Source organism: Oncorhynchus mykiss, chromosome 27, assembly GCF_013265735.2.
Source record: "Oncorhynchus mykiss isolate Arlee chromosome 27, USDA_OmykA_1.1, whole genome shotgun sequence".
In the NCBI taxonomy this organism is placed as follows: Eukaryota; Metazoa; Chordata; class Actinopteri; order Salmoniformes; family Salmonidae; genus Oncorhynchus; species Oncorhynchus mykiss.
Window position 1 is genome coordinate 29,792,604 of NC_048591.1, and position 23,384 is coordinate 29,815,987.

The following is a 23,384-nucleotide window of genomic DNA, read 5'->3' on the forward strand; positions in this document are numbered from 1 at the left end:
CAGATTGTCCGTTTGTAAATTCAGAGCGCTGTCAGATTGTCCGTTTGTAAATTCAGAGCGCTGTCAGATTGTCCGTTTGTAAATTCAGAGCGCTGTCAGATTGTCCGTTTGTAAATTCAGAGCGCTGTCAGATTGTCCGTTTGTAAATTCAGAGCGCTGTCAGATTGTCCGTTTGTAAATTCAGAGCGTTGTCAGATTGTCCGTTTGTAAATTCAGAGCGTTGTCAGATTGTCCGTTTGTAAATTCAGAGCCAGTTAGATTGTCCATTTGTAAATTCAGAGCCAGTTAGATTGTCCGTTTGTAAATTCAGAGCCAGTTAGATTGTCCGTTTGTAAATTCAGAGCGTTGTCAGATTGTCCGTTTGTAAATTCAGAGCCAGTTAGATTGTCCGTTTGTAAATTCAGAGCCAGTTAGATTGTCCGTTTGTAAATTCAGAGCACTGTCAGATTGTCCGTTTGTAAATTCAGAGCCAGTCAGATTGTCCGTTTGTAAATTCAGAGCCAGTCAGATTGTCCGTTTGTAAATTCAGAGCGCTGTCAGATTGTCCGTTTGTAAATTCAGAGCGCTGTCAGATGGTCCGTTTGTAAATTCAGAGCGCTGTCAGATTGTCCGTTTGTAAATTCAGAGCGCTGTCAGATTGTCCGTTTGTAAATTCAGAGCGCTGTCAGATGGTCCGTTTGTAAATTCAGAGCGCTGTCAGATTGTCCGTTTGTAAATTCAGATTGCTGTCAGATTGTCCGTTTGTAAATTCAGAGCCAGTCAGATTGTCCGTTTGTAAATTCAGAGCGCTGTCAGATTGTCCGTTTGTAAATTCAGAGCGCTGTCAGATTGTCCGTTTGTAAATTCAGAGCCAGTCAGATTGTCCGTTTGTAAATTCAGAGCCAGTCAGATTGTCCGTTTGTAAATTCAGAGCGCTGTCAGATTGTCCGTTTGTAAATTCAGAGCGCTGTCAGATGGTCCGTTTGTAAATTCAGAGCGCTGTCAGATGGTCCGTTTGTAAATTCAGAGCGCTGTCAGATGGTCCGTTTGTAAATTCAGAGCGCTGTCAGATTGTCCGTTTGTAAATTCAGAGCGCTGTCAGATGGTCCGTTTGTAAATTCAGAGCGCTGTCAGATGGTCCGTTTGTAAATTCAGAGCGCTGTCAGATGGTCCGTTTGTAAATTCAGAGCCAGTCAGATTGTCCGTTTGTAAATTCAGAGCGCTGTCAGATTGTCCGTTTGTAAATTCAGAGCGCTGTCAGATGGTCCGTTTGTAAATTCAGAGCGCTGTCAGATGGTCCGTTTGTAAATTCAGAGCGCTGTCAGATGGTCCGTTTGTAAATTCAGAGCGCTGTCAGATTGTCCGTTTGTAAATTCAGAGCGCTGTCAGATTGTCCGTTTGTAAATTCAGAGCGCTGTCAGATTGTCCGTTTGTAAATTCAGAGCGCTGTCAGATTGTCCGTTTGTAAATTCAGAGCGCTGTCGGATTGTCCGTTTGTAAATTCAGAGCGCTGTCAGATTGTCCGTTTGTAAATTCAGAGCGCTGTCGGATGGTCCGTTTGTAAATTCAGAGCGCTGTCGGATTGTCCGTTTGTAAATTCAGAACGCTGTCAGATTGTCCGTTTGTAAATTCAGAGCCAGTCAGATTGTCCGTTTGTAAATTCAGAGCGCTGTCAGATTGTCCGTTTGTAAATTCAGAGCGCTGTCAGATTGTCCGTTTGTAAATTCAGAGCCAGTCAGATTGTCCGTTTGTAAATTCAGAGCGCTGTCAGATTGTCCGTTTGTAAATTCAGAGCGCTGTCAGATTGTCCGTTTGTAAATTCAAAGCCAGTCAGATTGTCCGTTTGTAAATTCAGAGCCAGTCAGATTGTCCGTTTGTAAATTCAGAGCCAGTCAGATTGTCCGTTTGTAAATTCAGAGCGCTGTCAGATTGTCCGTTTGTAAATTCAGAGCCAGTCAGATTGTCCGTTTGTAAATTCAGAGCCAGTCAGATTGTCCGTTTGTAAATTCAGAGCCAGTCAGATTGTCCGTTTGTAAATTCAGAGCGCTGTCAGATTGTCCGTTTGTAAATTCAGAGCGCTGTCAGATTGTCCGTTTGTAAATTCAGAGCGCTGTCAGATTGTCCGTTTGTAAATTCAGAGCGCAGTTAGATTGTCCGTTTGTAAATTCAGAGCCAGTCAGATTGTCCGTTTGTAAATTCAGAGCGCAGTTAGAATGTCCGTTTGTAAATTCAGAGCCAGTCAGATTGTCCGTTTGTAAATTCAGAGCGCTGTCAGATTGTCCGTTTGTAAATTCAGAGCGCAGTCAGATTGTCCGTTTGTAAATTCAGAGCGCAGTTAGATTGTCCGTTTGTAAATTCAGAGCGCTGTCAGATTGTCCGTTTGTAAATTCAGAGCGCTGTCAGATTGTCCGTTTGTAAATTCAGAGCGCTGTCAGATTGTCCGTTTGTAAATTCAGAGCGCTGTCAGATTGTCCGTTTGTAAATTCAGAGCGCTGTCAGATTGTCCGTTTGTAAATTCAGAGCGTTGTCAGATTGTCCGTTTGTAAATTCAGAGCATTGTCAGATTGTCCGTTTGTAAATTCAGAGCCAGTTAGATTGTCCGTTTGTAAATTCAGAGCCAGTTAGATTGTCCGTTTGTAAATTCAGAGCCAGTTAGATTGTCCGTTTGTAAATTCAGAGCGTTGTCAGATTGTCCGTTTGTAAATTCAGAGCCAGTTAGATTGTCCGTTTGTAAATTCAGAGCCAGTTAGATTGTCCGTTTGTAAATTCAGAGCACTGTCAGATTGTCCGTTTGTAAATTCAGAGCCAGTCAGATTGTCCGTTTGTAAATTCAGAGCCAGTCAGATTGTCCGTTTGTAAATTCAGAGCGCTGTCAGATTGTCCGTTTGTAAATTCAGAGCGCTGTCAGATGGTCCGTTTGTAAATTCAGAGCGCTGTCAGATTGTCCGTTTGTAAATTCAGAGCGCTGTCAGATTGTCCGTTTGTAAATTCAGAGCGCTGTCAGATGGTCCGTTTGTAAATTCAGAGCGCTGTCAGATTGTCCGTTTGTAAATTCAGAACGCTGTCAGATTGTCCGTTTGTAAATTCAGAGCCAGTCAGATTGTCCGTTTGTAAATTCAGAGCGCTGTCAGATTGTCCGTTTGTAAATTCAGAGCGCTGTCAGATTGTCCGTTTGTAAATTCAGAGCCAGTCAGATTGTCCGTTTGTAAATTCAGAGCCAGTCAGATTGTCCGTTTGTAAATTCAGAGCGCTGTCAGATTGTCCGTTTGTAAATTCAGAGCGCTGTCAGATGGTCCGTTTGTAAATTCAGAGCGCTGTCAGATGGTCCGTTTGTAAATTCAGAGCGCTGTCAGATGGTCCGTTTGTAAATTCAGAGCGCTGTCAGATTGTCCGTTTGTAAATTCAGAGCGCCGTCAGATGGTCCGTTTGTAAATTCAGAGCGCTGTCAGATTGTCCGTTTGTAAATTCAGAGCGCTGTCAGATTGTCCGTTTGTAAATTCAGAGCGCTGTCAGATGGTCCGTTTGTAAATTCAGAGCGCTGTCAGATTGTCCGTTTGTAAATTCAGAATGCTGTCAGATTGTCCGTTTGTAAATTCAGAGCCAGTCAGATTTTCCGTTTGTAAATTCAGAGCGCTGTCAGATTGTCCGTTTGTAAATTCAGAGCGCTGTCAGATTGTCCGTTTGTAAATTCAGAGCCAGTCAGATTGTCCGTTTGTAAATTCAGAGCGCTGTCAGATTGTCCGTTTGTAAATTCAGAGCGCTGTCAGATTGTCCGTTTGTAAATTCAAAGCCAGTCAGATTGTCCGTTTGTAAATTCAGAGCCAGTCAGATTGTCCGTTTGTAAATTCAGAGCCAGTCAGATTGTCCGTTTGTAAATTCAGAGCGCTGTCAGATTGTCCGTTTGTAAATTCAGAGCCAGTCAGATTGTCCGTTTGTAAATTCAGAGCCAGTCAGATTGTCCGTTTGTAAATTCAGAGCCAGTCAGATTGTCCGTTTGTAAATTCAGAGCGCTGTCAGATTGTCCGTTTGTAAATTCAGAGCGCTGTCAGATTGTCCGTTTGTAAATTCAGAGCGCTGTCAGATTGTCCGTTTGTAAATTCAGAGCGCAGTTAGATTGTCCGTTTGTAAATTCAGAGCCAGTCAGATTGTCCGTTTGTAAATTCAGAGCGCAGTTAGATTGTCCGTTTGTAAATTCAGAGCGCAGTTAGAATGTCCGTTTGTAAATTCAGAGCCAGTCAGATTGTCCGTTTGTAAATTCAGAGCGCTGTCAGATTGTCCGTTTGTAAATTCAGAGCGCAGTCAGATTGTCCGTTTGTAAATTCAGAGCGCAGTTAGATTGTCCGTTTGTAAATTCAGAGCGCTGTCAGATTGTCCGTTTGTAAATTCAGAGCGCTGTCAGATTGTCCGTTTGTAAATTCAGAGCGCTGTCAGATTGTCCGTTTGTAAATTCAGAGCGCTGTCAGATTGTCCGTTTGTAAATTCAGAGCGCTGTCAGATTGTCCGTTTGTAAATTCAGAGCGTTGTCAGATTGTCCGTTTGTAAATTCAGAGCATTGTCAGATTGTCCGTTTGTAAATTCAGAGCCAGTTAGATTGTCCGTTTGTAAATTCAGAGCCAGTTAGATTGTCCGTTTGTAAATTCAGAGCCAGTTAGATTGTCCGTTTGTAAATTCAGAGCGTTGTCAGATTGTCCGTTTGTAAATTCAGAGCCAGTTAGATTGTCCGTTTGTAAATTCAGAGCCAGTTAGATTGTCCGTTTGTAAATTCAGAGCACTGTCAGATTGTCCGTTTGTAAATTCAGAGCCAGTCAGATTGTCCGTTTGTAAATTCAGAGCCAGTCAGATTGTCCGTTTGTAAATTCAGAGCGCTGTCAGATTGTCCGTTTGTAAATTCAGAGCGCTGTCAGATGGTCCGTTTGTAAATTCAGAGCGCTGTCAGATTGTCCGTTTGTAAATTCAGAGCGCTGTCAGATTGTCCGTTTGTAAATTCAGAGCGCTGTCAGATTGTCCGTTTGTAAATTCAGAGCGCTGTCAGATTGTCCGTTTGTAAATTCAGAGCCAGTCAGATTGTCCGTTTGTAAATTCAGAGCCAGTCAGATTGTCCGTTTGTAAATTCAGAGCCAGTCAGATTGTCCGTTTGTAAATTCAGAGCGCTGTCAGATTGTCCGTTTGTAAATTCAGAGCGCTGTCAGATGGTCCGTTTGTAAATTCAGAGCGCTGTCAGATGGTCCGTTTGTAAATTCAGAGCGCCGTCAGATGGTCCGTTTGTAAATTCAGAGCGCTGTCAGATTGTCCGTTTGTAAATTCAGAGCGCCGTCAGATGGTCCGTTTGTAAATTCAGAGCGCTGTCAGATTGTCCGTTTGTAAATTCAGAGCGCTGTCAGATTGTCCGTTTGTAAATTCAGAGCGCTGTCAGATGGTCCGTTTGTAAATTCAGAGCGCTGTCAGATTGTCCGTTTGTAAATTCAGAATGCTGTCAGATTGTCCGTTTGTAAATTCAGAGCCAGTGAGATTGTCTGTTTGTAAATTCAGAGCGCTGTCAGATTGTCCGTTTGTAAATTCAGAGCGCTGTCAGATTGTCCGTTTGTAAATTCAGAGCCAGTCAGATTGTCCGTTTGTAAATTCAGAGCGCTGTCAGATTGTCCGTTTGTAAATTCAGAGCGCTGTCAGATTGTCCGTTTGTAAATTCAAAGCCAGTCAGATTGTCCGTTTGTAAATTCAGAGCCAGTCAGATTGTCCGTTTGTAAATTCAGAGCCAGTCAGATTGTCCGTTTGTAAATTCAGAGCGCTGTCAGATTGTCCGTTTGTAAATTCAGAGCGTTGTCAGATTGTCCGTTTGTAAATTCAGAGCCAGTTAGATTGTCCGTTTGTAAATTCAGAGCCAGTTAGATTGTCCGTTTGTAAATTCAGAGCACTGTCAGATTGTCCGTTTGTAAATTCAGAGCCAGTCAGATTGTCCGTTTGTAAATTCAGAGCCAGTCAGATTGTCCGTTTGTAAATTCAGAGCGCTGTCAGATTGTCCGTTTGTAAATTCAGAGCGCTGTCAGATGGTCCGTTTGTAAATTCAGAGCGCTGTCAGATTGTCCGTTTGTAAATTCAGAGCGCTGTCAGATTGTCCGTTTGTAAATTCAGAGCGCTGTCAGATGGTCCGTTTGTAAATTCAGAGCGCTGTCAGATTGTCCGTTTGTAAATTCAGAACGCTGTCAGATTGTCCGTTTGTAAATTCAGAGCCAGTCAGATTGTCCGTTTGTAAATTCAGAGCGCTGTCAGATTGTCCGTTTGTAAATTCAGAGCGCTGTCAGATTGTCCGTTTGTAAATTCAGAGCCAGTCAGATTGTCCGTTTGTAAATTCAGAGCCAGTCAGATTGTCCGTTTGTAAATTCAGAGCGCTGTCAGATTGTCCGTTTGTAAATTCAGAGCGCTGTCAGATGGTCCGTTTGTAAATTCAGAGCGCTGTCAGATGGTCCGTTTGTAAATTCAGAGCGCTGTCAGATGGTCCGTTTGTAAATTCAGAGCGCTGTCAGATTGTCCGTTTGTAAATTCAGAGCGCCGTCAGATGGTCCGTTTGTAAATTCAGAGCGCTGTCAGATTGTCCGTTTGTAAATTCAGAGCGCTGTCAGATTGTCCGTTTGTAAATTCAGAGCGCTGTCAGATGGTCCGTTTGTAAATTCAGAGCGCTGTCAGATTGTCCGTTTGTAAATTCAGAATGCTGTCAGATTGTCCGTTTGTAAATTCAGAGCCAGTCAGATTTTCCGTTTGTAAATTCAGAGCGCTGTCAGATTGTCCGTTTGTAAATTCAGAGCGCTGTCAGATTGTCCGTTTGTAAATTCAGAGCCAGTCAGATTGTCCGTTTGTAAATTCAGAGCGCTGTCAGATTGTCCGTTTGTAAATTCAGAGCGCTGTCAGATTGTCCGTTTGTAAATTCAAAGCCAGTCAGATTGTCCGTTTGTAAATTCAGAGCCAGTCAGATTGTCCGTTTGTAAATTCAGAGCCAGTCAGATTGTCCGTTTGTAAATTCAGAGCGCTGTCAGATTGTCCGTTTGTAAATTCAGAGCCAGTCAGATTGTCCGTTTGTAAATTCAGAGCCAGTCAGATTGTCCGTTTGTAAATTCAGAGCCAGTCAGATTGTCCGTTTGTAAATTCAGAGCGCTGTCAGATTGTCCGTTTGTAAATTCAAAGCCAGTCAGATTGTCCGTTTGTAAATTCAGAGCCAGTCAGATTGTCCGTTTGTAAATTCAGAGCCAGTCAGATTGTCCGTTTGTAAATTCAGAGCGCTGTCAGATTGTCCGTTTGTAAATTCAGAGCCAGTCAGATTGTCCGTTTGTAAATTCAGAGCCAGTCAGATTGTCCGTTTGTAAATTCAGAGCCAGTCAGATTGTCCGTTTGTAAATTCAGAGCGCTGTCAGATTGTCCGTTTGTAAATTCAGAGCGCTGTCAGATTGTCCGTTTGTAAATTCAGAGCGCTGTCAGATTGTCCGTTTGTAAATTCAGAGCGCAGTTAGATTGTCCGTTTGTAAATTCAGAGCCAGTCAGATTGTCCGTTTGTAAATTCAGAGCGCAGTTAGATTGTCCGTTTGTAAATTCAGAGCGCAGTTAGAATGTCCGTTTGTAAATTCAGAGCCAGTCAGATTGTCCGTTTGTAAATTCAGAGCGCTGTCAGATTGTCCGTTTGTAAATTCAGAGCGCAGTCAGATTGTCCGTTTGTAAATTCAGAGCGCAGTTAGATTGTCCGTTTGTAAATTCAGAGCGCTGTCAGATTGTCCGTTTGTAAATTCAGAGCGCTGTCAGATTGTCCGTTTGTAAATTCAGAGCGCTGTCAGATTGTCCGTTTGTAAATTCAGAGCGCTGTCAGATTGTCCGTTTGTAAATTCAGAGCGCTGTCAGATTGTCCGTTTGTAAATTCAGAGCGTTGTCAGATTGTCCGTTTGTAAATTCAGAGCATTGTCAGATTGTCCGTTTGTAAATTCAGAGCCAGTTAGATTGTCCGTTTGTAAATTCAGAGCCAGTTAGATTGTCCGTTTGTAAATTCAGAGCCAGTTAGATTGTCCGTTTGTAAATTCAGAGCGTTGTCAGATTGTCCGTTTGTAAATTCAGAGCCAGTTAGATTGTCCGTTTGTAAATTCAGAGCCAGTTAGATTGTCCGTTTGTAAATTCAGAGCACTGTCAGATTGTCCGTTTGTAAATTCAGAGCCAGTCAGATTGTCCGTTTGTAAATTCAGAGCCAGTCAGATTGTCCGTTTGTAAATTCAGAGCGCTGTCAGATTGTCCGTTTGTAAATTCAGAGCGCTGTCAGATGGTCCGTTTGTAAATTCAGAGCGCTGTCAGATTGTCCGTTTGTAAATTCAGAGCGCTGTCAGATTGTCCGTTTGTAAATTCAGAGCGCTGTCAGATTGTCCGTTTGTAAATTCAGAGCGCTGTCAGATTGTCCGTTTGTAAATTCAGAGCCAGTCAGATTGTCCGTTTGTAAATTCAGAGCCAGTCAGATTGTCCGTTTGTAAATTCAGAGCCAGTCAGATTGTCCGTTTGTAAATTCAGAGCGCTGTCAGATTGTCCGTTTGTAAATTCAGAGCGCTGTCAGATGGTCCGTTTGTAAATTCAGAGCGCTGTCAGATGGTCCGTTTGTAAATTCAGAGCGCCGTCAGATGGTCCGTTTGTAAATTCAGAGCGCTGTCAGATTGTCCGTTTGTAAATTCAGAGCGCCGTCAGATGGTCCGTTTGTAAATTCAGAGCGCTGTCAGATTGTCCGTTTGTAAATTCAGAGCGCTGTCAGATTGTCCGTTTGTAAATTCAGAGCGCTGTCAGATGGTCCGTTTGTAAATTCAGAGCGCTGTCAGATTGTCCGTTTGTAAATTCAGAATGCTGTCAGATTGTCCGTTTGTAAATTCAGAGCCAGTGAGATTGTCTGTTTGTAAATTCAGAGCGCTGTCAGATTGTCCGTTTGTAAATTCAGAGCGCTGTCAGATTGTCCGTTTGTAAATTCAGAGCCAGTCAGATTGTCCGTTTGTAAATTCAGAGCGCTGTCAGATTGTCCGTTTGTAAATTCAGAGCGCTGTCAGATTGTCCGTTTGTAAATTCAAAGCCAGTCAGATTGTCCGTTTGTAAATTCAGAGCCAGTCAGATTGTCCGTTTGTAAATTCAGAGCCAGTCAGATTGTCCGTTTGTAAATTCAGAGCGCTGTCAGATTGTCCGTTTGTAAATTCAGAGCCAGTCAGATTGTCCGTTTGTAAATTCAGAGCCAGTCAGATTGTCCGTTTGTAAATTCAGAGCCAGTCAGATTGTCCGTTTGTAAATTCAGAGCGCTGTCAGATTGTCCGTTTGTAAATTCAGAGCGCTGTCAGATTGTCCGTTTGTAAATTCAGAGCGCTGTCAGATTGTCCGTTTGTAAATTCAGAGCGCAGTTAGATTGTCCGTTTGTAAATTCAGAGCCAGTCAGATTGTCCGTTTGTAAATTCAGAGCGCAGTTAGATTGTCCGTTTGTAAATTCAGAGCGCAGTTAGAATGTCCGTTTGTAAATTCAGAGCCAGTCAGATTGTCCGTTTGTAAATTCAGAGCGCTGTCAGATTGTCCGTTTGTAAATTCAGAGCGCAGTCAGATTGTCCGTTTGTAAATTCAGAGCGCAGTTAGATTGTCCGTTTGTAAATTCAGAGCGCTGTCAGATTGTCCGTTTGTAAATTCAGAGCGCTGTCAGATTGTCCGTTTGTAAATTCAGAGCGCTGTCAGATTGTCCGTTTGTAAATTCAGAGCGCTGTCAGATTGTCCGTTTGTAAATTCAGAGCGCTGTCAGATTGTCCGTTTGTAAATTCAGAGCGTTGTCAGATTGTCCGTTTGTAAATTCAGAGCATTGTCAGATTGTCCGTTTGTAAATTCAGAGCCAGTTAGATTGTCCGTTTGTAAATTCAGAGCCAGTTAGATTGTCCGTTTGTAAATTCAGAGCCAGTTAGATTGTCCGTTTGTAAATTCAGAGCGTTGTCAGATTGTCCGTTTGTAAATTCAGAGCCAGTTAGATTGTCCGTTTGTAAATTCAGAGCCAGTTAGATTGTCCGTTTGTAAATTCAGAGCACTGTCAGATTGTCCGTTTGTAAATTCAGAGCCAGTCAGATTGTCCGTTTGTAAATTCAGAGCCAGTCAGATTGTCCGTTTGTAAATTCAGAGCGCTGTCAGATTGTCCGTTTGTAAATTCAGAGCGCTGTCAGATGGTCCGTTTGTAAATTCAGAGCGCTGTCAGATTGTCCGTTTGTAAATTCAGAGCGCTGTCAGATTGTCCGTTTGTAAATTCAGAGCGCTGTCAGATGGTCCGTTTGTAAATTCAGAGCGCTGTCAGATTGTCCGTTTGTAAATTCAGAACGCTGTCAGATTGTCCGTTTGTAAATTCAGAGCCAGTCAGATTGTCCGTTTGTAAATTCAGAGCCAGTCAGATTGTCCGTTTGTAAATTCAGAGCGCTGTCAGATTGTCCGTTTGTAAATTCAGAGCGCTGTCAGATTGTCCGTTTGTAAATTCAGAGCGCTGTCAGATTGTCCGTTTGTAAATTCAGAGCGCTGTCAGATTGTCCGTTTGTTAATTCAAAGCCAGTCAGATTGTCCGTTTGTAAATTCAGAGCCAGTCAGATTGTCCGTTTGTAAATTCAGAGCCAGTCAGATTGTCCGTTTGTAAATTCAGAGCGCTGTCAGATTGTCCGTTTGTAAATTCAGAGACAGTCAGATTGTCCGTTTGTAAATTCAGAGCCAGTCAGATTGTCCGTTTGTAAATTCAGAGCGCTGTCAGATTGTCCGTTTGTAAATTCAGAGCGCTGTCAGATTGTCCGTTTGTAAAATCAGAGCGCTGTCAGATTGTCCGTTTGTAAATTCAGAGCGCAGTTAGATTGTCCGTTTGTAAATTCAGAGCGCAGTTAGAATGTCCGTTTGTAAATTCAGAGCCAGTCAGATTGTCCGTTTGTAAATTCAGAGCGCTGTCAGATTGTCCGTTTGTAAATTCAGAGCGCAGTCAGATTGTCCGTTTGTAAATTCAGAGCGCAGTTAGATTGTCCGTTTGTAAATTCAGAGCGCTGTCAGATTGTCCGTTTGTAAATTCAGAGCGCTGTCAGATTGTCCGTTTGTAAATTCAGAGCGCTGTCAGATTGTCCGTTTGTAAATTCAGAGCGCTGTCAGATTGTCCGTTTGTAAATTCAGAGCGCTGTCAGATTGTCCGTTTGTAAATTCAGAGCGTTGTCAGATTGTCCGTTTGTAAATTCAGAGCGTTGTCAGATTGTCCGTTTGTAAATTCAGAGCATTGTCAGATTGTCCGTTTGTAAATTCAGAGCCAGTTAGATTGTCCGTTTGTAAATTTAGAGCCAGTTAGATTGTCCGTTTGTAAATTCAGAGCCAGTTAGATTGTCCGTTTGTAAATTCAGAGCGTTGTCAGATTGTCCGTTTGTAAATTCAGAGCCAGTTAGATTGTCCGTTTGTAAATTCAGAGCCAGTTAGATTGTCCGTTTGTAAATTCAGAGCACTGTCAGATTGTCCGTTTGTAAATTCAGAGCCAGTCAGATTGTCCGTTTGTAAATTCAGAGCGCTGTCAGATTGTCCGTTTGTAAATTCAGAGCGCTGTCAGATTGTCCGTTTGTAAATTCAGAGCGCTGTCAGATTGTCCGTTTGTAAATTCAGAGCGCTGTCAGATTGTCCGTTTGTAAATTCAGAGCCAGTCAGATTGTCCGTTTGTAAATTCAGAGCGCTGTCAGATTGTCCGTTTGTAAATTCAGAGCGCTGTCAGATTGTCCGTTTGTAAATTCAGAGCGCTGTCAGATTGTCCGTTTGTAAATTCAGAGCCAGTCAGATTGTCCGTTTGTAAATTCAGAGCCAGTCAGATTGTCCGTTTGTAAATTCAGAGCCAGTCAGATGGTCCGTTTGTAAATTCAGAGCGCTGTCAGATTGCCCGTTTGTAAATTCAGAGCGTTGTCAGATTGTCCGTTTGTAAATTCAGAGCGCTGTCAGATTGTCTGTTTGTAAATTCAGAGCGCTGTCAGATTGTCCGTTTGTAAATTCAGAGTCAGTCAGATTGTCCGTTTGTAAATTCAGAGCGCAGTCAGATTGTCCTTTTGTAAATTCAGAACGCAGTCAGATTGTCCGTTTGTAAATTCAGAGCGCTGTCAGATTGTTCGTTTGTAAATTCAGAGCGCTGTCAGATTGTCCGTTTGTAAATTCAGAGCGCTGTCAGATTGTCCGTTTGTAAATTCAGAGCCAGTCAGATTGTCCGTTTGTAAATTCAGAGCGCTGTCAGATTATCCGTTTGTAAATTCAGAGCGTTGTCAGATTGTCCGTTTGTAAATTCAGAGCGCTGTCAGATTGTCCGTTTGTAAATTCAGAGCGCTGTCAGATGGTCAGTTTGTAAATTCAGAGCGCTGTCAGATTGTCCGTTTGTAAATTCAGAGCGCTGTCAGATTGCCCGTTTGTAAATTCAGAGCGTTGTCAGATTGTCCGTTTGTAAATTCAGAGCCAGTCAGATTGTCCGTTTGTAAATTCAGAGCGTTTCGCTCTCTGAATGTTCAGAGCACTCACTGGACGCTCTGATTGAGGAGTAGGGTTGATCCGAGCGCTCTTACCTCACAACGTCAGTCAAGCACCCAAGCTAACTGGCTTGGCTACTTCCAGGCACAAATGAGAGAACACCTTTTTACTCGCCCTAGCAGAGCTGGTTAGGCTGTTTTCATGTTATCCAGAGCGTTTGTGACTAACTGTGATGGTGGCAACAATTGAATTACACTTTTTTGCTGACGTTTACTGGCACCGGCCATATACAACCAGTGTTGAGCGTTCACAAATTCATCAGTTATTCTGCGCTCTGCACACTCAGGCGTGAGTGCTCTGAAATCGGAGTAGATAACGAGGGGTATATATGTGCTTCTGCTGCAGAGAGGGGGGTGTTACCTATGCAACCGAATACTCATTTGCTGCAACGCCTTGCTTGTTTCAGAAAGGAGAAACAAAGTTGAATCACATTGTTAAGAGTCCATGTTACAGCAGAAACGGACTTAACCACACTAATGCCCAGCTGTCCCGTGTTCATTCAGCTGTTCATATTTTTTATAAAAATGTTATGGCGGTTATTTTATTTTCATGCTGGTCTTCATCCATAAACGTCGGTTACACGGTAATTGTGCCAGCCCTACGCCACACTAACCCCTAGGCAGCCCCCTTCAACCCAATCACTGTCACCATGACGAACGACTTCATTATCCCCTGGTTATGGGTGTGAGGGATCCGTGTAATATCCTGGTTTTATTAAGCTGACAGGCTAGGTCGAAAAAATACAGGCTAAAACAACATAATAAATCCATGCGGAAAGTTCAAAAATAAACACACTCATTGCACCAGCGCGGTGGCTGATTCTACAGGATCAGCATTGAAAAGTTAACCAGTGTTCGGAAAATCAAATAATACATTGGCTTTAGAGAATTAGAAAAACGTTTACATTATTAAAATGACAGTAAAACAGTGTATGCTATGTGTTTACTGAGCAGTTAGCTGAAATTCAATACGATTGTGTTCATTTTACACTTTGATGGCGAACTTCTGTACTGCTTCCATTCACGCCGTCATTTTCACTCCGGAGCAGAGTCCAATGAATTTATTTTCGAACGCTTCTGTATGGAATTATTACGTTGTCTTAACCTGTTATCTTAAACCTAGCTGACGGGTTGGGTCAAGTATTTCCTTCTGTCAGTCTGTAGCAACATATCACTTATATCAATGGAGTGCATTTGGTACCACCAAATTTGGACTCTTCTTACACTTGAGGTGGATGGGAGACTCACAGTATAGGCGCGGAACGCACAGAGACCAGAAAGTGCATTTCAAAAATCATCAAATACGAATTATTTTAACCTAAAACATTTAATAACGACATGTATAGTACAATATTATGGGGAATGGGAATGACAGGGCTACTTACAGTGTTGGAAAGGGATCATAGCAGTGATTGAATGAGGGTATGAGGCATGAGTTGAGATGTTCAGAGACTTGACCGGTGCAGTACAGGATTTGACTGGGAAGACAAAAACAATAACACAACACACTACAAAGCTAGGTAAAAGAGCTAAGAATGATTTAGTCTAAGCAAAGAGTAATAATGTGATTGTGTATGTGATTGACTCTACATACAGTAATGTGAGGAAATTGATAGGGGTACTCACAGTGCTTGGAAGGGAAACACTCAATGTGCCAGTGGATGAGTGGGCACATGAGAAGTCGTGGCTTCAGTTCATGTCAGGAGAAAGTTGACAATGGTAGTGGAGTGGAGTAGTCGTCACCTCTTAATCAAGGAACATGAGGGGACTTGGCTGTAAATACAAATAGCAGATACATTCCATTACAGCTGTGCCATCGTAGGTTTGGACAACGAGTTTCTCTATGAACTTAAACTTAGACATCTCAAAAAAGTCACACAGACTGCGCATCTTGACCACTTGACACATCAAAGTAGCCCAAGCTTCTTGAATAAAGCCCTGATCATCCACTTACCTGATGATAACTGACAACTGCAAGCAGACTGGTGGCACCATAGGTCCCAGAGCCTTGGGGCTATTTTTACCCCCAGGGGCCTGGAGTTTTTCCTTATGTTAACCGAACTAGGAAAACTCTAGACCCTATAGGGTATGACAGTGATTAATCAGTTGTAAAAGGTTTTATATGGGCTATGATGGGACCAGTTTTTCATAATCAAGTCACATGGTTTTAAAAAATTACTGAAAAAAACTCCTGGCCCTGGGGGGGATGAAAACACTCTCCAACTGTATCTACCTTATATTTGTTCATATAAATTATATTTAGACTAGATTTGAAGGGGGGGGGGTTCCTCTACCCAGACAACAACTGGAAGACAATAGAACTCACAGGGCTGAGCTTGCTTTATGCATGTTTGCATCATACAGGCCTATGCAACTGTAGGCTTTGTAAAAAATATAACAAATAAAACTTGCATCTGCCATCACTATTATGTTGATTGATTAATTCCAGAGAATTCCAGCCCAATTTTGAATATAATCTAAATTTGATCATATTCAAATTTTCTCCTGACACACAAATGGACTATAAATAAATTAGAGGTTGACCGATTAATGGGAATGGCCGATTAATTAGGGCCGATTTCAAGTTTTCATAACAGTGGGAAATCGGTATTTTTGGACACGGATTTGGCCTATTTTTAATTTTTTTATATATATATATATATATATATATATTTTTTACACCTTTATTTAATCTTTATTTAACTAGGCAAGTCAGTTAAGAACACATTCTTATTTTCAATGATGGCCTAGGAACGATGGGTTAACTGCCTCGTTCAGGGGCAAAACTACAGATTTTCACCTTGTCAGCTCGGGGGAATCAATCTTGCAACCTTACAGTTAACTAGTCCAACGCTCTAACCACCTGCCTCTCATTGCACTCCACGAGGAGAATGCCTGTTACGCGAATGCAGTAAGCCAAGGTAAGTTGCTAGCTAGCATTAAACTTACCTTATAAAAAACAATCAATCAATCATAATCACTAGTTAACTACACATGGTTGATGATATTACTAGTTTATCTAGAGTGTCCTGCGTTGCATATAAACGATGGGGTGCGTATCGTTCCTCCAATGTGTACCTAACCATGTACAAAAATGCCTTTCTTAAAAGGCATTACTACACAGAAGTACAGTGGGGAGAACAAGTATTTGATACACTTCTAATTTTGCAGGTTTTCCTACTTACAAAGCATGTAGAGAGAGGTCTGTAATTTTTATCATAGGTACACTTCAACTGTGAGAGATGGAATCTAAAACAAAAATCCAGAAAATCACATTGTATGATTTTTAAGTAAGTAATTTGCATTTTATTGCATGACACAAGTATTTGATCACCTACCAACCAGTAAGAATTCCGGCTCTCACAGACCTGTTAGTTTTCTTTAAGAAGCCCTCCTGTTCTCCACTCATTACTTGTATTAACTGCACCTGTTTGAACTCGTTACCTGTATAAAAGACACCTGTCCACACACTCAATCAAACAGACTCCAACCTCTCCACAATGGCCAAGACCAAAAGAGATGTGTAAGGACGTCAGGGATAAAATTGTAGACCTGCACATGGTATAGAGAGAAATAGTCCTATAATTATAATTCCTATAATAACTACAACCTAAAACGTCTTACCTGGGAATACTGAAGACTCATGTTAAAAGGAACCACCAGCTTTCATATGTTCTCATGTTCTGAGCAAGGAACTTAAACGTTAGCTTTCTTACATGGCACATATTGCACTTTTACTTTCTTCTCCAACACTTTGTTTTTGCATTATTTAACTTCTTGACGCACCCATCCCCGCACCCATTAGCGGGATCATTTTCGTCAACATCCGTTGAACTGCAGAGCTCCAAATTCAAATTAAATTACAAAAAATATTTAATTTTCATGAAATCACAAGTACAAAAGTACAAAACACAGTTTAGCTTGTTGTTAATCCACCTGGCGTGTCAGATTTCAATAAAGATTTTCGGCGAAAGCATACCAAGCATTTATGTAAGGACATCTCTCTCCGTAGACAAAATATTACAAACAGCTAGCAGCCAGGTCACGAATGTCAGAAAAGCAATAAATTAAATCACTTACCTTTGATGATCTTCAGATGTTTGCACTCACGAGACTCCCAGTTACACAATAAATGTTCCTTTTGTTCCATAAAGATTATTTTTATATCCAAAATACCTCCATTTGGTTGGCGTGTTATGTTCAGAAATCCACAGGATCGAGCGGTCACGACATCGAAGACTAAAATTCCAAATAGTATCCGTAAAGTTCGCAGAAACATGTCAAACGTTTTTTTTAATCAATCCTCAGGTTGTTTTTACAATACATAATCGATAATATTTCAACCGGGACTGTAGCTTCTTCAATAGGAGAGAGAGAGAAATGTCTGCTCCAAGCTGTTACGCATGCAAAAAGCTGCTGGCACCCAGCCATCCACTGACGCGATGTGATCTTTCTTGCTCATTTTTCAAAATAAAAGCCTGAAACTATGTCTGAAGACTGTTCACACCATGGGGAAGCCATAGGAAAATGAATCTGGTTGATATCCCTTTAAATGGAGCGAAGGCAGGCAATGGAACAGAGCTTTCAGGAAAAAACACTTCCGGGCTGGTTTTTCTTCAGGTTTTCGCCTGCAATATCAGTTCTGTTACACTCACTGACAATATTTTGACAGTTTTTTTTTTCTATCCTAATCTGACAATTATATGCATATTCTAGGTTCTGGGCCTGAGAAATAGGCAGTTTAATTTGGGTACGTTTTTCATCTAAACATCAAAATACTGCCCCCTACACTCAACTTAAACCAAATTGAACATGTTTCATTATTTATTTGAGGCTAAATTGATTTCATTGATGTATTATATTAAGTTAAAATAAGTGTTCATTCAGTATTGTTGTAATTGTCATTATTACAAATACATTTTAAAAATCGTCCGATTAATCGGTATCGACTTTTTTTGGTCCTTCAATAATCTGTATCGGCGTTGAAAAATAATTTTCGGTCGACCTTTAAAATAAATAACGTTACCAATTAGTTTACCCTGACCAGATGGACAGGGCGCATAGGATGTGTGCAGCTGCTCTTATTAGTAGCCTACAGTTGATCAGACAGAAAAATAGTCTAGTTTTCATCCCATACATCATGTCAGATTTCTAATGTTTCGGTGTAGCCTATGCTGCTGCACCATTTATGTCATGAGTTTTTGCTTGTGTCTGCCCGGAGTGACTTTTATCTTTGTTAAATAAATACCAGAGGAAAGTGCAAAGCCTACTTGAGCGCACATGAAAACATTTGCTGCATCAAGCTCTCTAATCTAAATCTAACTGAATGATGCGACGGAAGCTATCAAATCATTTGTAATTGTTTTCGACATCCCAGAGAAGATGTTCAGCATGTAAAGAAGCATCAATTACAGGTGGCTTGATGATAGGCTCCCTGTTAACCAGCTATACATTTGACACCAGTTTGTATTGAATGTCCTCACCTTTTCATTCTTCTTCATGAAAATGATCTCAGGCAGAGGTCGACCCTCACTTTTAATTTGCACCTTTTCCGTGTACCCCAGAGAGTGAAAGGGGTTTTTCAACAAAAAGTCCACAACATTTTCGGCAGCGTTGGCCATTCTACCATTCGGGTTGAGAAAACAGCACACTCATGCTGGTAACGTTAGCTAGCTAGCTACTGAAGTTAGCAAGGCAAATGTAAATAAATTGCACTAACTGGACACAAAAATAACGTTCTAAACCCAATGAAGCAATTTATAATATACAGTGCCTTGCGAAAGTATTCGGCCCCCTTGAACTTTGCGACCTTTTGCCACATTTCAGGCTTCAAACATAAAGATATAAAACTGTATTTTTTTGTGAAGAATCAACAACAAGTGGGACACAATCATGAAGTGGAACGACATTTATTGGATATTTCAAACTTTTTTAACAAATCAAAAACTGAAAAATTGGGCGTGCAAAATTATTCAGCCCCCTTAAGTTAATACTTTGTAGCGCCACCTTTTGCTGCGATTACAGCTGTAAGTCGCTTGGGGTATGTCTCTATCAGTTTTGCACATCGAGAGACTGAAATTTTTTCCCATTCCTCCTTGCAAAACAGCTCGAGCTCAGTGAGGTTGGATGGAGAGCATTTGTAAACAGCAGTTTTCAGTTCTTTCCACAGATTCTCGATTGGATTCAGGTCTGGACTTTGACTTGGCCATTCTAACACCTGGATATGTTTATTTTTGAACCATTCCATTGTAGATTTTGCTTTATGTTTTGGATCATTGTCTTGTTGGAAGACAAATCTCCGTCCCAGTCTCAGGTCTTTTGCAGACTCCATCAGGTTTTCTTCCAGAATTGTCCTGTATTTGGCTCCATCCATCTTCCCATCAATTTTAACCATCTTCCCTGTCCCTGCTGAAGAAAAGCAGGCCCAAACCATGATGCTGCCACCACCATGTTTGACAGTGGGGATGGTGTGTTCAGCTGTGTTGCTTTTACGCCATTTTACGCATTGTTGCCAAAAAGTTCAATTTTGGTTTCATCTGACCAGAGCACCTTTTTCCACATGTTTGGTGTGTCTCCCAGGTGGCTTGTGGCAAACTTTAACCGACACTTTTTATGGATATCTTTAAGAAATGGCTTTCTTCTTGCCACTCTTCCATAAAGGCCAGATTTGTGCAATATACGACTGATTGTTGTCCTATGGACAGAGTCTCCCACCTCAGCTGTAGATCTCTGCAGTTCATCCAGAGTGATCATGGGCCTCTTGGCTGCATCTCTGATCAGTCTTCTCCTTGTATGTGCTGAAAGTTTAGAGGGACGGCTAGGTCTTGGTAGATTTGCAATGGTCTGATACTCCTTCCATTTCAATATTATCGCTTGCACAGTGCTCCTTGGGATGTTTAAAGCTTGGGAAATATTTTTGTATCCAAATCCGGCTTTAAACTTCTTCACAACAGTATCTCGGACCTGCCTGGTGTGTTCCTTGTTCTTCATGATGCTCTCTGCACCTTTAACGGACCTCTGAGACTATCACAGTGCAGGTGCATTTATACGGAGACTTGATTACACACAGGTGGATTGTATTTATCATCATTAGTCATTTAGGTCAACATTGGATCATTCAGAGATCCTCACTGAACTTCTGGAGAGAGTTTGCTGCACTGAAAGTAAAGGGGCTGAATAATTTTGCACGCCCAATTTTTCAGTTTTTGATTTGTTAAAAAAGTTTGAAATATCCAATAAATGTCGTTCCACTTCATGATTGTGTCCCACTTGTTGTTGATTCTTCACAAAAAAATACAGTTTTATATCTTTATGTTTGAAGCCTGAAATGTGGCAAAAGGTTGCAAAGTTCAAGGGGGCCGAATACTTTCGCAAGGCACTGTACCTCCATCTCCTTTAATTAAAAAATAACTAATTTAAATTGAATAATGTCCCAAAAATGCTCAACTATAACTCTTCACTCTTAATCTCTATCCAACAATGTTACCAAACTTCTCAACACATAGAACCTCCATAATGCTCTGTGGCACAATCCCAATACAACAATCTAGGTTTGTTCTCTGATCCTACATCTATGATTGTTTGGACAAAATGTCAGTTCATACTGCAAAAGCTTTTATTGGTTGGAGGACTTCTTCCGGAAGTGGTCATAATTACCATGTATGTCTATAGAAGGGGGTGAGGCCTACCCGCCTCCTAGGTTTTGTATTAAAGTCAATGTAGCTAGCTGTCCTCCGGCTACACCATGGTGCTAGCCCAGACAGTGCTGTTGAAGTTACTGAAGTTACCTTCATTGCAAACAGTGTATTTGAATCAGTTATTTGGTGACATGAATATATTTAGTATAGTTTTATCTAAAAAGGATACATTTTTAAAACTATTTTTGTAAATTGATCATGCTGTATATAAACTTTTCTACTGTATTATTGTATGTTTGTTTATTCCATGTGTAACTCTGTGTTGTTGAATGTGTCGAACTGCTTTGCTTTATCTTGGCCAGGTCACCGTTGCAAATGAGAACTTGTTCTCAACTAGCCTACCTGGTTAAATAAAGGTGAAATAAAAAAAATTCACTGAGGAGGATGGTCTTCCACTTCCTTCTCTGAGGAGCCTCCACTGATGTATATACTGTAAGCGTCAGGAGTACCTTGGGGATCCTTTCCGCTTGTACAAAAATGACTAGATAGAAAGGAGTGAGCTAATGTGAGTGTCAAATGGACTCTAAAACAAAACAATAGTGACCTAGTGTATAAGATGAGGTTGTTTGCGTGCCAGGCTTACTTATACAGAGGACTAGTTCCATGAAGGTGTATACTCTATACTGTCATCAGCAGTGGCCCTCGGTCTCTATAACACAGCTCACTCTCTCTCTCGCTCACTCTCACTCTTTCATTCTCTGTCTCTCAGTTTATGTTCAAAACTGCAGATCCAGTCAGAGAAGGACCGGGCATACATCCTAGATGCCCTGGCAGACAACATTATGAACACAGTCCAATACAACAATGACAATAGAGAATTTGAGGTAAGAGACGTTTGTGGACAGTATGTCATTTCAGGGTATAAGGAACCTGGTTGACCTAGGAGAGGAACCATTTTGAGTCAGGATTAGGGTAGTTTGGGGCTCAAATGGGCAGTGGTGGAAAAAGTACCCAATTGTCATACTTTAGTAAAAGTAAAGATGCATTAATAGATAATGACTCAAGTAAAAGTGAAAGTCACCCAGTAAAATACTAATTGAGTAAAAGTCTAAAAGTATTTACTTTTAAATATACTGAAGTATTAAAAGTAAATGTAATTGCTAAAATATACTTAAGTATCAAAAGTTAAAGTATAAATAATTTAATATTTCTTATATTAATCAAACCAGACAGCCTTGTTTTCTTGTGTTTTAAATGTATCGATAGCCAGGGGCGCGCTCCAACACTAAGATATCATTTAAAAATGAAGCATGTGTTTAGTGAGTCCACCTGATCAGAGGCAGCAGGAATGACCAGGGATGTTCTCTTGATAAGTGTATGAATTAGACCATTTTCCTGTCCTGCTATTCATTCAAAATGGAACTTTTGGGTGTCAGCGAAAATGTATGGAGTAAAAAGTACACAGTGGTGTAAAGTACTTAAGTAAAAAATACTTTAAAGTACTACTTAAGTAGTTTTCTGGGGGTATCTGTACTTTAATTTACTATTTACATTTTTGACTACTTTTACTTCACTACATTCCTAAAGAAAATAATGTACTTTTTACTTAAAAAAACATATTTTATACATTTTCCCTGACACCCAAAAGTACTCGTTACATTTTTCATACTGAGCAGGACAGAAAAATTGTCCAATTCACTCACTTATCGAGAGAACATCATTGGTCAGTCCCACTGCCTATGATCTGGCGGACTCACAAACACAAATGTTTCATTTGTAAGTTTTGTCTGAGTGTTGGAGTGTTCCTCTGGCGATCCATAAATTGAAAACACAAGAAAATGGTGCCGTCTGGTTTGCTTAATATAAAGGATTTGAAATAATTTACAGTTTTACCTTTGATACTTAAGTATATTTAAAACCAAATACTTTTAGACTCAAGTAGTATTTTACTGGGTGATTTTCACTTTAACTTAAGTTATTTTCTAAGTATGACAATTGAGTACTTTTTCCAGCACTGAAAATACATCGGGGCGGCAGGTAGCCTAGTGGTTAGAGCATTGGACTAGTGTATAGCTTCCGTCCCTCTCCTCGCCCCTACCTGGGCTCGAACCAGGGACCCTCTGTACACATCAACAACAGCCACTCGCAAAGCATCGTTACCCATCGCGCCACAAAAGACACGGCCCTTGAAGAGCAAGGGGAACAACTACTTCAAGGTCTCAGAGCGAGTGACGTCACCGATTGAAACACTATTAGCGCACACCACCGCTAACTAGCTAGCCATTTTCACATCGGTTACCCTAGTAACCGAAAGGTTGCAAGATCAAATCCCCGAGCTGACAAGGTAAAAGTCTGTAATTCTGCCCCTGAACAAGGCAGTTAACACACTGTTCCTAGGCCGTCATTAAAAATAAACATTTGTTCTTAACTAACTCGCCTAGTAAAATAAAGGTAAAAAAAAAAAAAAAAATTCTTTAGGAATGTAGTAAAGTTAAAGTAGTCAAAATATAAATAGTAAAGTACAGATACATTAAAAAAACTATTTAAGGAGTACTTTCAAGTCATTTAACTTTCGTACTTTACACCACTGGAAATGGGGTTGAGGAAGAAGGGACAGGTAGCTCAAAGCTGAAACCCAAGGGAGGAAATAAAACTGCAATTCTTCCAAAGCGAGAGGCCCAGGGTTGTGGCCCAGAAAAGAGGCTCTACTGGCGGTTCTCTGGGCTTTAATGCACCCCTATCCGAAACCGTGACCCCTCTCATAACCAAGTAGTGTCTGTCTTTACCTCAGGAAGGGAGGCCAGAGAGGGGGGTCTGAGCTTAGAGATCTGACCATTTTCCCAGGGGTCTTTTGTGGTCACCATGGCGATTCTCTCTGTGGCTTGTTGCCGGTGGAGATGTGAGTCCAATTACCAATAATGTGGAAAAAGGGCACAAAAGAGCCTTTGGATTCAGACAGGCTCCAGTTTCCTGGCCTCAGAGCAGAGAGCTGCTTTAAAAGGAGTGGTTTTGTATGAACTCCACAGAACAACACACTAATAAAGTGATTGGTTGGCTCCAGCGCCCAGAGGGATGGATAGGGGCTGGGGGTTCAGGTACCATTGAGGAATTTGTATAGGGAGTAAAGCAGATAGGGGGGGTGTAATCTAACCCGATAATCTAATACCCCTGCATGGTTGAGCAATGTGTGGCTCATAAAATAGGAAGGAAATTATGTAATCTTATGAAACTT

The 23,384-nt window shown here is 41.1% G+C and overlaps 1 protein-coding gene across 1 annotated transcript in view; it reads left to right on the forward strand.

Moving 5' to 3' along the window:
* prss16 (serine protease 16) overlaps positions 1-23,384 on the forward strand; it is a 43,984-nt gene that overhangs the window by 14,832 nt on the left and 5,768 nt on the right. Inside the window, exon 5 of the mRNA XM_021588343.2 lies at positions 20,922-21,036. Coding sequence (XP_021444018.2) covers positions 20,922-21,036 — 115 coding nt within the window. The remainder of the gene's footprint in view (positions 1-20,921; positions 21,037-23,384) is intronic.